Genomic DNA, 17,701 nt, shown 5'->3' on the forward strand with positions numbered 1-17,701 from the left:
TTAATGTAATATGTACGGTGGATAAGTAAATTTTTTTAGATAATTAAAAAAAAAAAACTCAATAATCAGACCCAAACCAACTTGAAAATAGGGAGGGTATATAACTAGTCACCAAAATCATGTCTATACTCAGACTAAAATGCCCAAAAATGTACTGTAGGAGATATAATTAGTTGTCATGTCTACACTCGACAGGCTAAAATGCCCCAAAATGTACGGTAGGGGATATGATTAGTTGTCATTTCTTCCTACCCGGGTTATATGCTATCAAAACCATTGTTGTTGCCTACTCGCTTTTAGCTCATAACATTGTTTTCGTTTTCAACGTATTTCCTCACTCACGTTTTTTAAAACATTTCTCTCAAACGTCACTCAAGGTTCGAGCATACGCTGATATTTTGTACGAAATCTGAATTTCCCACGACAGAGTTGTTCGCTGAGTTACAATCATTTGTTAAATTGTGGATTTTCTTTAATTTATTGGAAAATAACGTGTGTTTAGTTTACAAAGGAAGAGACGTAGTACGTACGTATGTATGTACAATTATTTAATAAATGGCCGCTTATATATATACATATTCCAATAAATAATTAAAATTTATTATATTCTAAGCTTATTATTAATAATATGAAAAATTGAAGGCATCAATAAATGAGATTTCGGTCGAATTCTTGCAAGCACATGTGCCCGAGATTTTCGACTAATTATTTTAATTATTTTTTAATTTTTTTTTCTGCGGTTGAAATTCATTTTCGTAATTAATTAATCAATATATATTTATTACACACGTGGAATTTGTTTTCTGGTAACAGAATGTCTTGATTGCTTTGTTAATCCTTCATTTTTCGTGCTTAATTTTACCTAATTATCTTTAATTATAATGATTTATTATTCCTAACATTCCTTATTTATGATGTCATTAATTAATTACCAGAAAACAAAAGTAAGATTAATATCTTTAAATTTTTAGAAAAATTAAAAAAAATTCAAAAACTTAATTTTTTTAAAATATTTAAAAAATATCCTTGCTATTAATATATAGACGAAACTTTTAGTACACGTGACTGATAAAAGTAAGATTAATATCTTTAAATTTTTAGAAAAAAATTAAAAAGTTTGGAGATAATTTCTAAGATGAAAATGGACGTTTTTAGTTCATATATTAACCGTAAAAAAAAAAAATAATAATAATAAAAGAATTTTTAAAATTTTATTCTAAAATTCAAGAATATTAATGAATTTTTTTTTTTAAAATTTAAGGATATTTTTACAAATTAAAGAATATATTTTGTTAATTATGCGAATTTTAATTAATTTAACATTAATTTTAGTAATTATTTTTATAAATTTTTTTAACAAAATGTTGTAATTTATTTTAATAAATAAATAAATAAATAATAATAATAGAAGGGAATCTTAAAATTTAAGGGTATTTTTAAAAATTAAAGAATATATTTGGTTAATTAGGTGTATTTTAATCAATTTAACCTCAATTTTAGAAATTATTTTTATACATTTTTTAACAAAATGTTGTAATTTATTTTAATAAATAAATAATAATAATAGAAGGGAATCTTAAAATTTAAGGGTATTTTTAAAAATTAAAGAATATATTTTGTTAATTATGTGTATTTTAATTAATTTAACATTAATTTTAGTAATTGTTTTTATAAATTTTTGAAGAAAATGTTGTAATTTATTTTAATAAATAAATAAAAAAAACAATAATAATAATAATAATAATAATAATAATAATAATAATAATTGAAGGGAATCGAAGCGTTCTCCGAAAAATGCGGCTACTTGCCGCCTTCTTTACTCTCCCATCACTTGTTTTCCAAAAATGACTTTTCCTCCGGTCTTTATTTATTTATTTATTTAAAAAAAATCAATTTATTTAATAAAATAAAATAAAACAAAACAAAAAATAAAAAACTCTCTAATTCCTAAATAAACCCCAAAACTCCTCTAAATTTCACAAATAACCCCCAAAACTTCTTTAATTAATAAATTAGACTCTTCACACATATCACTACAACCCCTCCACTTCTAATTTATTATTTCTCTCTCTCTCTCTCTCTCTCTCTCTCTCTCATCGTTTCTCTCTCCTCATGTTGCGTATAGAAGAGAACTGATTTTTTAGAGAGAGAAAGTCAGCGTTCTATTTCTCTCTCTTAAAAATTCAATTTTTCATTAACAAAAAAAAACCCACTTCCAATCTCTCTCTCTCTCTCTCTCTCTCTAATCTCGCCGGCGACAAAAATTCTGCATGTTTTCCGATTGGTCTCCGGTGAAGACAGACAGCAACAAACTATGTTCTGCAATTTGTTTGAGATGGACAATGATAACTATCAGCAAGCGGGGGATTTGACCGATGTAATTCGAGCTAGTTCCGCCGCCACCTCAGCTGCCCACTCATCGGAATTCTCTCTCGGCGACCGCCATCTCTTGCCTCACCTTCCCGCCGATGACTCTTCCATGAATTTTGGAGATCCCTTGTTGCTTCCCACTTCTAGTACTCGAGATCCGTTTCTTCATCCCCATTTCTCTTCCTTCAATTTTGATTCTCACGGCGGCGGTTGGGGTTTCACGGCGGCGGAACGGCCTTCTACTGTATTTCCAAGAATGTTGCAGATCTCTCCCACCTCCAAAGTTGGTGACGGTGTAATTACTACTCCTCCATGCGACTCACCGGCCGTGGCCGTAACGGGGAATTCTCCGACCTCAAACCCGCTTTGCTTAAGGGATAATTCCGACCTCCAGATCTCTCCTCCAAGAAATCCCGCCCTTAAAAGAAGGTATAAGAACAACCCTAGCGTTTATATCTAATCAATCATAGTTATTAAACAATAACGAATCTTCGATCATTAGTGTTCTAAATTTCGTTTTAGTTCGATTTTTGCTCTAATTTCATGTGGGTTCAAAACGAATTCAAATTTTAGATTAAGTTCGACAATTATTGATTAATTAAAGAGTTTAAACGTTCGAAAAAACACTAAATCCTAATCAAACCATGACTAAAATTTCATTCATGGAATGTTCATAGGAAGAATCAAGTGAAGAAGGTGGTGTGCATTCCGGCGCCGGCGCCGGCAAACAGCCGATCAAGCAGCGGCGAAGTTGTCCCCTCCGATCTATGGGCATGGAGGAAGTACGGACAAAAACCCATCAAAGGATCTCCATATCCAAGGTCAATTATACTTCAATTATTTTCCTTAAATTAAAATAAATAAATATATAAATACATATATCTATATATATATATATATATATATATATATAATTTTGTTTTCCAGAAATCAATGCCAAATGCTGCAAGTTTTTGTACCTCTTAATTTTCATCTGACAAGAGATTGACTTCCAATAATTTTATTCATCATTTACTCATCAAATTCTCAAGTGATTTGTAAAAATTTAATAATTTATATAATTATTTTAAGAAAATTATTGTTTTGTTCTTTAAATTTTAGATCTTTTTTATGAGCTGATAATTAGTATTATCATTTGAATTAAGAGAATTTATTAGTGAAAATATTGCCCTTCCTTTCTCTTTTCTTTAGGGGATATTACAGGTGTAGCAGCTCCAAAGGCTGCTCGGCCCGAAAGCAGGTCGAGCGTAGCCGAACCGACCCCAACATGCTCGTGATCACCTACACTTCGGAGCATAACCACCCATGGCCTACTCAACGTAATGCACTAGCAGGCTCAACTCGCTCCCACCCTTCTCGAACCTCCACTTCTACCACACGTATAACAAGCCCAAAACATGAGCACAACAATGAAAACCTAGCAACTGTGACGATAAAGGAGGAGGACATGAATGAAGACCAAACGACGGAGAAAGCAACCACAACAATAACAACAAACCAACATCAGGTCGAGGGAGATCATCAGGAGTTCTTGTACGACTTGATTTTCGACGAATTCGCTGATCAAATGAACGAGCATGATCGTCATCATGCAACGGACACGATGAACGATAACCTTCTCCGGTTTAGTAATCATGGGTTTAGTAAAGGAAATGATGAAGAGCGCAGTAAAGATCCATTTTTGGAGCTCTATGATTGGACAGAGAAGTCAAATGGGAGCTTGTTCAAATAAGCCAATGGAGGTTGATGAAGGGTAATTATGTGATATATATATATTATATACACATTCACCTAGCTAGCTCTTATTTACTTTGGTTTCTCATGGATGAGATAATTAATTAATTGTATTGAGTAAAACAGAAGTGAACTTTTGTTGTTTGTGAGAGAGAGATCATTTCTTGGATTATCATTTCATTAGGGTTTTGTCCATTACACTTTGATTAGTTCATGAATTATGTTAATTAATGCAAACTTTGTTAAAGATTTGAACGAGTCTGTCTCGATCATACTTAACGAGGCAATTAAAATATGTGAGTACTGAAGTGTTTCATCAATTGTATGCTCAGGCCTACCGCTAGCAGATATTGTCCTCTTTAGGTTTCCTCTCAACGCTTTAAAACACGTTTATTAGGGAAATCTTTCCACACTCTTATAAAGGGTGTTTCATTCTATTCCCCAACCGATGTGCGATATCACAATCCACCCCCCTTCAGGGTCCAACATCCTCGTTGGCACTCATTCCTTCCTCTAATCGATGTGGTACCCCCACCAAATCCATCCCCTTCAGGGCCTAGCATCCTTATTGTACTGGTACACCGCCTCGTGTCTACCTCCTTCGAGGAACAACCTTCTCGCTGGCACATCACTCGATGCCTAGCTCAGGTACCATTTGTAACGACCCAAACCCACCGCTAGCAGATATTGTCCTCTTTGGGCTTCCCCTCAAGGCTTTAAAACGCATCTACTAGGGAAATATTTCTACACCCTTTATAAAGGGTGTTTTGTTCTCCTCTCCAACCAACGTGGGATATTAGTATCTCTTGTAATGATAAATCTGATTGACGGGTCAGACACCCACATAGTCAAATGAGCCAAAATAGTTATAAAAAGGGGTTTGAGACGATTTAGAAGTATATCGAGACCGACCCGAGTTAGAAAAGGAGGTAATGAAATGAATTAAGGGTGGGGGGGTGTTAAAAATGGATTGTGATATAATGTAAATGGGATTGTTGGATGATTGGAAGCAAGAGGCAATGAGACCCATATTCCCTTTGGGGAATTAATATGGGGAGGTGTGGATGGGACAGAAAGCTGAAGAACAGAAGATTTGAACAGTGGAAGCTAAGTACATCCAATGGAGGCCATCGCTATGCAAGAAAAACAAAGAAGAAAAGTGAAAAGAGATTTGATGGAAAGATGGGACTCACCTTTGGCTTCTATCTTTTGGAAGTGGAGGAAATCATTCTTGACCCTACTCTTCCCCATTACGGATTTTCATTTTTTTTTCTTCATTTTTATGTAATTTTGTCTATCGATCAGTTAAATTTTACATCGCTGGTAGATATTGTCCGCTTTGGTCCGTTACATATTGTTATCAGCTTCATGGTTTTAGAATGCGTCTACTAGGGAGAGGTTAGAAATGTTTCGTTCCCTTCTCCAAATGATGTGGAATCTCACAATCCACCCTCTCGAGGGTCCAACGTCCTCGCTGGTACACTATCAAGGGTCTGACTTTGATACCATTTGTAACAATTCAAGTTCCCAATTAACAAATGTTGTTCGCTTTGACCCATTACATATTGTCGTCAGACTCATAGTTTTATAACGTGACTATTAGGGAGAGGTTTCCACACCCTTGTAAGAAATGTTGTGTTCCCCTCTACAAATGATGTTAGATCTCATAATCCACTCCCTTTGGGGGCCAGCGTCCTCGCTGGCACACCACTAAGGGCCTGACTTTGATACAATTTGTAACAATTCAAGTTCACTGCTCACGGATGTTGTTTGCTTTGACCCATTACGTACCACCATCAGACTCATGGTTTTATAACTTGACTATTAGGGAGAGGTTTCCACACCCTTATAAGGAATGTTTTGTTCCCCTCTCCAATTGACATGGGATCTCACAATCCACCCTCCTTGAGAGCCCAGCGTCCTCGCTGACACACCACCAAAGGCCTGACTTTGATACCATTTGTAACAATCCAAGCTCACGGTTGACAGATGTTGTCCGCTATGACTCATTAGGTATTGCCGTAATAGACTCACAATTTTAAAACGTGACTAGTAGGGAGAGATTTCCACACTCGTATAAGGAATGTTTTGTTCCCCTCTCCAAATGACGTGAGATCTCACAATGCACTCCTCTTGGAGGCCTAGCGTCCTCGCTGACACACCGCTCAGTGCTTGGCTCTGATACTATTTGTAATAGTTCATGCCTAACAAATATTGTCTGCTTTGACACGTATAGCTATCAATTCACAGTTTTAAAACACGTCTATTAGAGAGAGGTTTCTACACTATTATAAAGAATGTTTCATTTCCCTCTCAAACCGACGTGAGATCTCACATTTAAAACATGAAAAAGTACCCTTTTAAATTATTTTAGATAATATGAAATAGAAGTAAACTTTTATTCTTTTTAATATGTCATACAAAATATTAATTTCCGTCCACTTATTTGTATATTATTATTATTATTATTTGAAAAGATGACAATAATGATATAATAATTGGGGTTAGTTTTAAAATTATTCTTAGAAGTAATTTTATATTATAAAGTTGTTTTTTGTGTGTTTACCAAGTATTTTAATAAGATTTTTGTAAAGATAAGGACAAAAATTAAATATACTTTGTTAATTTAATATTTTAATATAGATTTGACTTTGATTGTCATGTGAAAATACACATTTAAATTAATTAAGATTAATTAAATTGAAGTTTATCTAATTTTGTGTGGTTATAACTTTATTTGACTTTTAAGAATTAAAATAAAAAAAATAAAAAATATGTGACCCCCTCAATGCCACCTTGATATAGCATGCTTTTTGGAAAAAAAAAAAATGTTTTAAGAAAATTCTTGATAATAATTAATAATATTATATATTTATTTTTTCTTTAGAAATTTTTGTTTGATAATAAGCCAAATTTAATTTATACTTATAATATAATTTTAGTTTCTAAACTAATAATTATATTAATTTACATTTTTTTATTATCATTAAATCAATTTAGACCCGAGTAAAAGATTAATCTAAAATCAACTTATATGTATATATAAGATTAATCTAAAATCAATTGATTTTATATAACAATGGAAGCCCACTGTTATCAGATAGTGTCCTCCCTAGACTTTTCCTTCTGGGTTTCCCCTCAAAGTTTTAAAACGCGTCTACTAAAGAAAGATTTCCACACCCTTATATGGAAAATTTCGTTTCCATCTCCAACCTATGTGGGATCTCACAAATTCTATATTAGGTGACCTCCTAGAAATTTTTCTAGAATGCATATGAGTGAGAACAAAGTATGTTGGAAGGACGCGTGTTGGTTTAAAGGGATAGTCTTCACTCTTAAAAAGTCAAAAGTAGGTAAAGTGGCCATGTGGCAATAGAAGCCGAGACAATCAGGTGTCAAATCTCACTCACATGTAATATAAAACTACTCAAAATATCTTATTTTTAGAATCAATCACATTTAGATATAGTCTCCATAGATTTGAACCCATATGACCCCAAATTTAAGGCTATTAAATTGATTTTGGACTCTAATTTAAGGGTATATTAGCAATTTCAATGGGTTCTTTAATATCAATAACTAAGCCTTTAATTTTAAAAATATCATATTAAAGACTATTTATGAAGTTTTATTAAATCAAAATATTAAATTAAAAAAATTAAACATTTATTTAGAAATAAAAGATTAGACATCAAATTGTTTTAATTTTCAATATTTTATTATATATTTTTATATTTTCAATTTAGTTTTTTATTATTTAAAAATTTTCAATTTGATCTCTTCTATTTTGATATTTTTTTTAATTTAGTTAGTCCTTAATATTATGAGTATTAAAACTAATTAATGATATAAATTGAATAATTCTAATTTTTCCTCCAAATTTTTAAGAAATAAATAATTGTCTCACATGACAACATGACAACAACCAGTGAATTCGAAACTTTAACATTTTGAACGAGAATATATAAATTAACCTAATTTATCTTACGATTCTAAAGTAGAGGGAAGCACACACGCGAGCAGTGGTGGACGAAGTGGAGGCGAGAATGTCGGCTTGAGTAACGCAAACATTGGTGAGAATCTAATGCCTCGAAAACTTAAGGGTTCCTCACAAGGTTCGTCCAGGGAGGGTGAGTCAGGGCCTAAGATCAAGCCGAAAGGCATAATCGATGGATAACAGGTGAATATTCCTGTACTACCCCTTGTTGGTCTCCAATGTCAACATTCTAACTTCATACCTTTTATCAATCTCAACGTAATTTAATTAGTTAGGACATTTTAAATTTATAGAAGTTTCGAAAAAAAATTGCACCTTCACTTTTATTAATTATGGGTGTTCAGAAAAAATATATGATGTATCAATCCTCTTGGATGAAAGTCCACACCGGCTAATTTATGGAATGATCTTGAGTTTATAAGAAGGAATACTCTCTCCATTGGTACGAGACCTTTTGGGGAACCCCAAAGCAAAGCCATGAGAACTTATGCTCAGAGTGGACAATATCATACCATTGTGGAGAGTCGTGTTTATCTAACAAGTTCAATTCAACCCAAAAATTTTATGGAAAAATTTCATGGTCGAGTTGAATTAGGTTCATTGTTTAACGAGAGTTATTTAGGTTTAAAATTTTACGACTCAAACAATTGGGTTGAGTCCTAAAAATGTCCAAACTCGACCCACCCTAACTCACGAATACCTGAACAATGATATTATTAATGATGAGCAAATTTGAAAAATGGATCGTTAGGGTTTAGAGTAGGTTAGCCTTAAGGTCTATGGGCATATACTAACTGCATTTGATGAATTTTGAGAATAAAAAGACTCAGGTTTTTATTGATTGACATATAATTATTAAATATATTATATATTCTATTTTATTTTTTTTCCAATTTTATAAAAAACCCTATTTAATTTCTTAATGATGAATATAATAATGGTGACATGAAGTATCCCATTAGTTTAGAATAAGCAATGATGAAAAAGTATATAATATAATAATGTTTTTTTTTCTTTTGGACATTTCTACTTTTAACTATTATATTATTACCATTTGACTTTGGTATTATATCGTAGAAAAATGAGGAATAATCAATAGTTGACTTTAAATTCACAAAATCATTGAAGTTAAAACTATATTGTTATAATTGTGTTGATGTGATTGGGTTTAATTGCAAAAGTTTTGTAACGTTTGTGTGAGATTTCATGTTGATTGGGGAGGAGAACGAAATACCCTTTATAACCGTGTGGAAATCTCTTTCTAGCAGAAACTTTGAGGGAAAGCCCAAAGAGAACAATTTGCTAGTAGTGGGCTTGAGCGGTTACAAATGGTATTGACGATGTGTCAGCGAGGAAGCTATTCCTCGAATGGGGTAAACATAAGGCGGTGTGCTAGTAAGGATGCTGGGCTCTGAAGGGGGTGGATTTGGTGGGGGTAAAGGAATGAGTGCCAGCGAGGACGCTGGGTCCTGAAGGGGGGGGTGGATTGTGAGTTCTCCCATCGGTTGGGGAGGAGAACAAAACACCCTTTATAATGGGGTGGAAATCTCTCTCTAACAGACCTAATACAATCAAAATTAGTGGAAGCAAAAAAAAAAAAGATTCCCATGGTTCTACAACAGATGTCCTCATCCTCCCTGCTTGCCCTCGTTCTTACTTGAACGTCAAACATTTTTGGAAAAAGTTGAGTATTATAAAAATAGTGAGTAAGTGATTCCACTGTTGGAGTCACGAAATGCAAACACATATTAGTATGCCATACTAAAAAATAATAATGATGACCGTATCGTCATAAATTATTAAATAATAAAAATGGATGAAATTTGGTATGAAATTAATTATATTATTACAAATTAAAAAAAAAATAGTAACTAAATTCTATATTGAAAGATTAAATAAAATTAATAAAAGTGGGTGTCTTTCATTGAAACCAGGAGCGAGATTAAGCGCAAAAGATTACAAGGGCGGGCTGGGCCTTGGCCTAAATGAACAACATTATTGGATCCACGAAGCTGGTTCTAATTATGTTTCACATTTTTTCCTCCATCTTATTCGTCGAAGTCATTCCAGTAGGAGATGAGAATGAATCATTCTTTACAATGGTATAGATAATTGTCACTAGCGACGCGTTTAAAAAACTTTGAGGAAAACTCCAAAAAAGAAGCCAAAAGAAACAATATTTGCTAGCGGTGAGCTTGAGTTGTTACAAATGGTATCCGAGTCAAACACTGAGTGGTGTGCTAGCAAGGACGCTAGGCCCTAAAAGGAGGTCAATTTTGTGATCCCACCTGGGTTGGAGAAGGGAACAAAAAACTTTGAGAGAAACTTAAAAAAGGAAGTCCAAAGAGGAAAATATTTGCTAGCAGTGTGCTTGAGTTGTTACAAATAATAGTAGAGTCAAACACTCAGCGGTGGGCTAACAAGGACGCTAGGCGTTGAAGGGAGGTGAATTTTGAAATCCTACCTCGATTAGAGTGGAGAACAAAACATTTTCTATAAGGGTGTGAAAATCTCTCCCAGATGCATGACCCTTTTGAAGTTTGGGAGAAAGTGATATTTTAAAAAAATGATTGAACTTTGTGGACACCATCAATGATAAGACTCTCTCCCTCAACTTATTAAGGATATGATGTTAAAGCTTTTTGTCCATTCCATCTCTTTCTCCCTTCTGTCACCCTTCCGTATTCCATGCTCCTTTTTCTTCTTTTAGGTTCATCTTTTAAGAAAAAGGGTTAGATTCGTATCAAATTTCGAGATTACGATGTGAATGTTCGTGTGTAAAATTTAGCTATGAATGTAACAACGGTTACAAATAAAAAGTAAAAAGAAAGAAAGAATACAAATTAATTAATAATAACTGATACCATCTCTCCCCTAGTCACTTCCCCCAAATATCTATCCTCACCAACTCTTTGTGTATCAGTAATTCCGGTAAAAAAAACAAGAAAAAAAGAAAAGGTTTTCAAGTTTACACCAATCTAATTAAAGATATAGCTTGAATAATTTGTCACATCAGGTTTAAGGATGTAGCTTGAATAGTTTGTCGGATTAAGTTAGTTAAATCTTCATTTTCTTTAGTCTAATTTGTTGCAATTATTTATATTTTAGTCAGAAATTAAATATCAAGAACAATTTATGTGATCTAATAAGTCATTTTTAGAAAAAAAAAAAATCATTGAAATTGGTCAAAATATTGTGAAAAAGATTAAAAAAAAACACAAATAGAAAGAAAAAGGAAAAATCACTAAAGTTTAAACGACCTTTAAATTGTTTGTATGAAAATAATATTATAATAAACAATATTTATTTAAGTTAAACGGTGTAGGAATTAGAGTTAAATGGAGGAATTAGGTGAATGTCTTTAATAGGGTGAAGCACGGCCGTATAAGTGGAAAAGAATTCAAGGGACGAAGGCAAGCCGGTTCGGAATTAGATAGAAATTTTGGCTAAGGCCAACCAAGTAAGTGGTCTTACTATCGGCACGGTCGGAAAACTTGTTTATGTATGACGACATGTGCCCAGTGGCTCTTACACGTGTAATTTATGCTTTATGTTATATGATGTTATATGATGATGTAATGATGTTACATGATGACATGGTGACGTTAGATGATAATGTAATGATGTTATTTGATGATGTGATGATGTACATGATGTTGACACGATGATGATGATACATGATGACAAGATGATGTGAGGCGTATGATAATGAAATGACTTAATATGATGATGTTCCATATTAAGATGATATGCATGTATTAAATGCCACGATACATTATGACATGAGTTTTCAAAGATATAACCCTAATTAATGTAAATGATGATGAATGTAAGAAGGCCAATGCGTGCATGTTACTTAGAGTAACGTGTAAACGGTTGGGTCATAAAGATGATTTAAAGATGAAGACTATAGAGATCTCATGCATTTTGTGTGTTCATATACATTAGGATACTTCCCCATCTATATGATGAGTACGGACGCGTACACTATGATGATGATGATCATCATATCTCGCATGACATTCAGAGGTCTTTTGATCTCCAGACGTCGCTACAGATAGCTAACTCGACTATGATGGATCCAAAGGGATTCGAACTGATTGGGGATCCACACTCGAATGTGTGAGTCGTGTGTAGGGAAGTACTGCACACCCAATTTTGTCCGGACTGGAGGCCACCCTATGATAATTTTAATTATAGGTCCTTAATCATGAGTGGCATGTATTTGCATTCCTTGCCCCTAATAATGGGTTGAGTATTTCTTAAAATACTTAAAATATTTAAGATAGAGAAATCGATCACAAAATAAATTTTTTGAAATTGAATAAACCAACAAGAAGCCAGAACGGATCGAACCAAGATCTATCCCGATCAAACCGATGAGAACAAAACATAAACTAAAAGATACAAACCAAGTCTGAATGATAAAACTCGACGTAATAATGACGTAAGCTAAAGGCTTTTCGTTATTTTATTTTATTTTATTATATATATTTTTTTAATGAAAATATAGAATTAGACTTTATGGTGCAAGTTGAAGATTGAATGGTCTAAAATAAACATGAAAAGCATTTGATGATTTGAAAGGGTTGAAAATTTGGCTCTTAGATTGGGTTTTACCAATTTCCACTATAATTTTGCGTCTTTTATTATTTAATATGCAATTCGAAGTTAATATTTTTGTAATTTCACTCGTTTAATTTAAAATATAAAATATGTGCTTGATGTGAAATTTTCTTTTCTAAAATTAAAATTTTAATATTCGTCACGTCAATCGAACCCCATTCCTTCCAAATGTTGGGTATCGGATTTACGATTAACTTTAAAATTAATAGAAAAAATAATTTTAATTGATGTAAAATACGTGAACCAAAATAATATTTAACATGTATTAATAACTCGAGCTATGAAATGTAAACCCTAAATCTATATAATTGTAAGAGCCCAAGTCCACTACGAGTAGATATTATCCGCTTTTACCCGTTACGTATAAAACATTTCCCTTTCCAACCAATGTGTCTCACAATCTACCTCCTTAGGTGCCTAATGTCTTTGCTGTCACACCGTTTAGTGTTTGGCTTTGATACCATTTATAATGGTCTAAACCCACTGCTAGTAGACATTGTTTGTTTTGGTTCACTTCATATCGTCGTCAACCTCACGATTTTAAAATACGTCTACTAGGGGGAGGTTTTCACACCCTTATATGGAATGCTTCATTCTTCTCTCCAACTAACGTGTAATCTCACAATAAAGAACCCGTGTAAAAATTAGTAGATAACATATCAGAATTGACTTTTCTCATTTATTCTCATTTCAATTCATTTGAAATATTTTAATTTTATTTTCTAACCCTTTTTCTTATTCCAACTCATCTCGATTCTTAAGAAGTAAACGGAACGTTAGGGCCTTTTGTCACATCCAAATATCTCTATCAACAAACAAAGTTAGATTTTACTTTCATCTAAATATTCATGTCATTTGGAACACTTATTGCATAGTTTATGGCTTTATAGAGGATCATGTGGCAAACCTAGGACCATATCCTTTATTTTAGGGCACTCCTCGATCCTTCCAGAATATATATAAGTTATGATATGATCGTGACACCACACTTATCGATAATAAGTTAGTATAGTTTTAAAATCGACCGTGTATCATTAACAAGGTCTTATTTGTTCTATAATTACGTCACTTTCCTAAAAATAAAAGAATTTAGTCTGTTGTTAAAAATATTCTTTAGATTTAATGGACTTTTGACGTGTAGAATATAAATTGATTAGAAACCAAATGTATTTATTAATTAAAAAAAAAAAAAACTAAACCATTAAATAATAAAAATTGACGTTTAATTTAATTTTTTAAGTTTTTTTTATAGTAAAAACTAAGTTTTTATAAATTCAAAAATACAAAAAACAAATTGTTATTTATACAAATTTAATAAATATGTCAAGAAAATATCAATAATTATTTACCTAACATGTTTTTATAATTTTTAAAAAAATTTAAATAGCTAGATGTTTTTTTTTAATAAAATATTTATAGCACGTATTTTCTTAAAAGAAAAAAAAAACCAATAGAAATTTAAAAGATTTATAAATAATTGAGTTAACAATAGAATTTATGATAAATTAACATAAAATTATTAAAAAAAAAAAAAAGAGAAGATTAAAACTTCAATTAAAATAAATTAAATCGAAGAAATTGAAGAAATTAAAAAAAAAAAAAATCTAGAAGAAAACAAATTAGGGCATCACTTTCACATGAAATAGGGATCCTCTAAAATGATAGCTAAGTGGGGCTTGGAATTGTGGTCACCAACGGTCTCCCTTTGTAATTTATTTGGGTCGGGTTTTGAGTTTTGGGGTTCAGGTTTTGAGTTTTGAGTTTCGAGTTTCGTTCTAATTAGAATAATAAGTGTTTTGTTCGTTGATTATGTTTTAATTTACCTCTTAACTAATCCCTCTCCTCATCTCGTGATATCAAATGAATTTCAACTTACCCCGCACACGTTTTAGAAGAATTATTGGAAGGGATGAGCTTTAGAATAAAAGAAATAAATTAGAGGGATAAAAGTGGAAAAGGTATTATTTGATCTTCAAAATGAATAGTAAAGTTTGGTTAGACTTTAATGAAAAGTGGTGAGAAATATATGGTTTAGGGATTTCCTTTTCTCCAACTAAGCACCATTGTGTATTTGTCCATGAATACTTTTAATTTAAAAATAAGAAAACTAGAGAATTTTAAAATAAAATGGTAGGTAGTGGAGCTCGATGTTTACTTATACCTTATTCAATAATTATACATAGTAAATGGTCATATCTAATAAATAACTTTATTATTTAGTATATATATATATTTATATATATAGTAAATGGGTATACATTTATGTAGATGATTATATTAGTAGAGGGATATATTTAGACAACTTGATTGAATTGTGAATTTTGGATTCTGGTGCATCTTTTCGAATTTTTTTCAAGATTTGAGATGTGAAAATTTCGAAAAGATGTATCTTGCCAACAATGAAGTCGGGAAGATTGAAGAAAGAGGATGTCTGCCTACAAACTTTAGCAGAAAATCAAAGTAGGCATTGATATATTTTTGTCTCAAGTATAATATGTTTTTTATTGATTAGTTGGATACCATAACTTATGCAATAGAAATTGAAAAGACTTTGTGAAAAATTGTGAAGGATGCTTTTATGTTGGAACATGACACATAATCTAAAACTTTATACATTACTACAGAATGTATAAACATGTTGGTTGCTCCTGAGATCGCTTCCAATTCAAGTTTATGGCACAATAAACTTAGACGTGTGAACATTAAAGTAAGGAAGATGTTAATTGTGGAACATTAGGGTCGTGAAATGTAATAACCCAAATAAAAAACAAACAAATGAATAAATAATAACATTAATAAGAAAAAGAAATGGTAATCTATGTCCACATATCTCTCATCTCTCCTAATTATCTCTCTCCAATCAATCCAAACACAGTGTATCACCCAAGAAAAGGAAACATTACAACAAAAAATGCATAGAAAACAGAAATGTCATATTTACTTGGATGAAAATGAAAATGGCTTTCACAATGCAGATTTACTTGTAGAGAGAGATTATGCTAGTGTTATAGGAAATCACTTTAGAATCAATAAGATTGACGTTCTCTCTGTCCAATTATTCCGATGATTTTAGTGAGCAGTGTACTTGTTATAGGAAAATCACTCTAGAATCAATAAGATTGAGTTCCAATAAATCACATCAAATTACTAACGACTAAAGAATTGACAAAGAATATTTGTAACATAGTAAAACTGCTAAAAAAAAAAGAAGAAATAAAATTATCCTTTGTTATCTGTTTAATTCAAGCGGCTAATAATATAAGCAATGCGGAATAATATTGACAACTTTTTTTTCTGCCCAACACAACTTGGTTTCTAAGAATATGGAGTAGTAAAAAGAAATGGAATTTTGATAGAAACAATAAGGAGCAGTAAAAAGAAATGATTTTTGAAATATTAGAAAGAAGTAAACAAAGCAGATAATAATCCAACTTAAAATTGATGTCATGGGTTCACATAGGTTGACTTCGATACTAAAGACAAAATCAAACTTTCATCCGGTATAAATTGGTGACATCACCCTAAGCTAATGAAGTAAGTGACCTTACTATAGGATAGGCTAAAAGTTGTACGAGTTACAATTTATGATGAATGAGCTATGATGATGTATGAGCGATATTGTACGATGTCATATACTGGTATATGATGATATATGAGCAGTATCGTATGATGTTGTATACTAATATATGATGATGTATGAGCCATGATGTTTGAGTTATGCTGTATGATGATGTGCGTAATATACGTATATTTCGATATATGACGTACTTGATATGCTTGATGCATTTTGTGGCGATATGATGAGTAATGTTTGTCTTAATATGACGATGCTTTCCATATTGAGTATGTTGTATGACGATGAGTGCCATATTGCATCATGTCGATAGATTGACATAAGAGATAACCCTAAGAACATGAAAATGATATTAATTTAAATATCAACGAGCATATGTTACTTAATGTAACAAAGAGATGAGATTAGAGGATTGTGTCAGAATAGATGATAAGATGGAATTAGAGGGATCTCATGCATGTTGTATGTTCATAAGCATTGGGCTACGTACCCTAGAGATGATGAGTGCGAACGTGCACAATATGATGATGAGGGTGTTCACTAGTTTATGACTAAAGTGACCTCTAAATGACATGAAAGTTGACGAGAATAGTGCAACATGTCCGATGACATAGACTACGTCACAGGGAATGCATGAAGCGCTAGCGTAGGAACTCAAACTATGTCGTAAAGAACCGTGAAGCCTTGGACACTGATATTCAAATTGTATCACACAGAACACATGAAGCCTTGGATGCAAATATTATACTATGTCGTGGAGAATGCATGAAGCCTCGGACATAGGTCAGGATTGAGTTGTTCACGAGCATAGGACCCCACTAGTCTCTCAAAGGAGTGTCTAAATAATAACTCAAAACTTCTCAAGATCTTCACTAAAAAACTAGGTACCAACTGGGGTTAACCCTATAAAAAAATGATAAAAGAAGAAAGCAAGTCACTTCGAGGGAAAAGGAAAAAGTTGGGAATTAAGGCTCAATTAAGTATTAGAGTTTTTTAGCATTTATATTGACACTTCACTGTTATCAATTGAGCACATTAGCTTTGATAAGGGGATAGATCTGACTATGTGAATATTTATTGAATATAAGGAATTGATCAAAATATACTTGAAGGTGGCCTAGAGGAACGACCTACTAAAATTTGGATGAAACTGCAAATTAAGTTCAGGTTTCATTGGACCTACCTTTCAACATTCTAGATTGGATCTTACCAATGGTATACAAGTAAGCTTTAGGAGAGTCCCTCTTTGCAATAAAACATAAGTCATACACATGCTTCCACGTACTTGATTGACTTGACGCAGGACCACAAACCCCTCCAAATAGACAATGACCTAAATTATTTCAAGATTAAAACACATTCCTAAATACTAAAGTTCCTTTTTTGTTGTATATTAGGTA

At 32.3% G+C, this 17,701-nt stretch overlaps 1 protein-coding gene across 1 annotated transcript; it reads left to right on the forward strand.

The window, feature by feature from the left end:
* The first annotated feature begins 2,126 nt into the window (after nucleotides 1-2,126).
* Nucleotides 2,127-4,332, forward strand: LOC111457137 (probable WRKY transcription factor 35). The gene is made up of 3 exons (XM_023099293.1): nucleotides 2,127-2,799; nucleotides 3,048-3,191; nucleotides 3,562-4,332. The coding sequence occupies exons 1-3, from the start codon at nucleotides 2,315-2,317 to the stop codon at nucleotides 4,100-4,102; spliced, it is 1,170 nt and encodes a 389-aa protein (XP_022955061.1). The 5' UTR covers nucleotides 2,127-2,314; the 3' UTR covers nucleotides 4,103-4,332.
* The last annotated feature ends 13,369 nt before the right edge of the window (nucleotides 4,333-17,701 follow it).

Source organism: Cucurbita moschata, unplaced genomic scaffold, assembly GCF_002738365.1.
Source record: "Cucurbita moschata cultivar Rifu unplaced genomic scaffold, Cmos_1.0 Cmo_Scf00019, whole genome shotgun sequence".
In the NCBI taxonomy this organism is placed as follows: domain Eukaryota; kingdom Viridiplantae; phylum Streptophyta; class Magnoliopsida; order Cucurbitales; family Cucurbitaceae; genus Cucurbita; species Cucurbita moschata.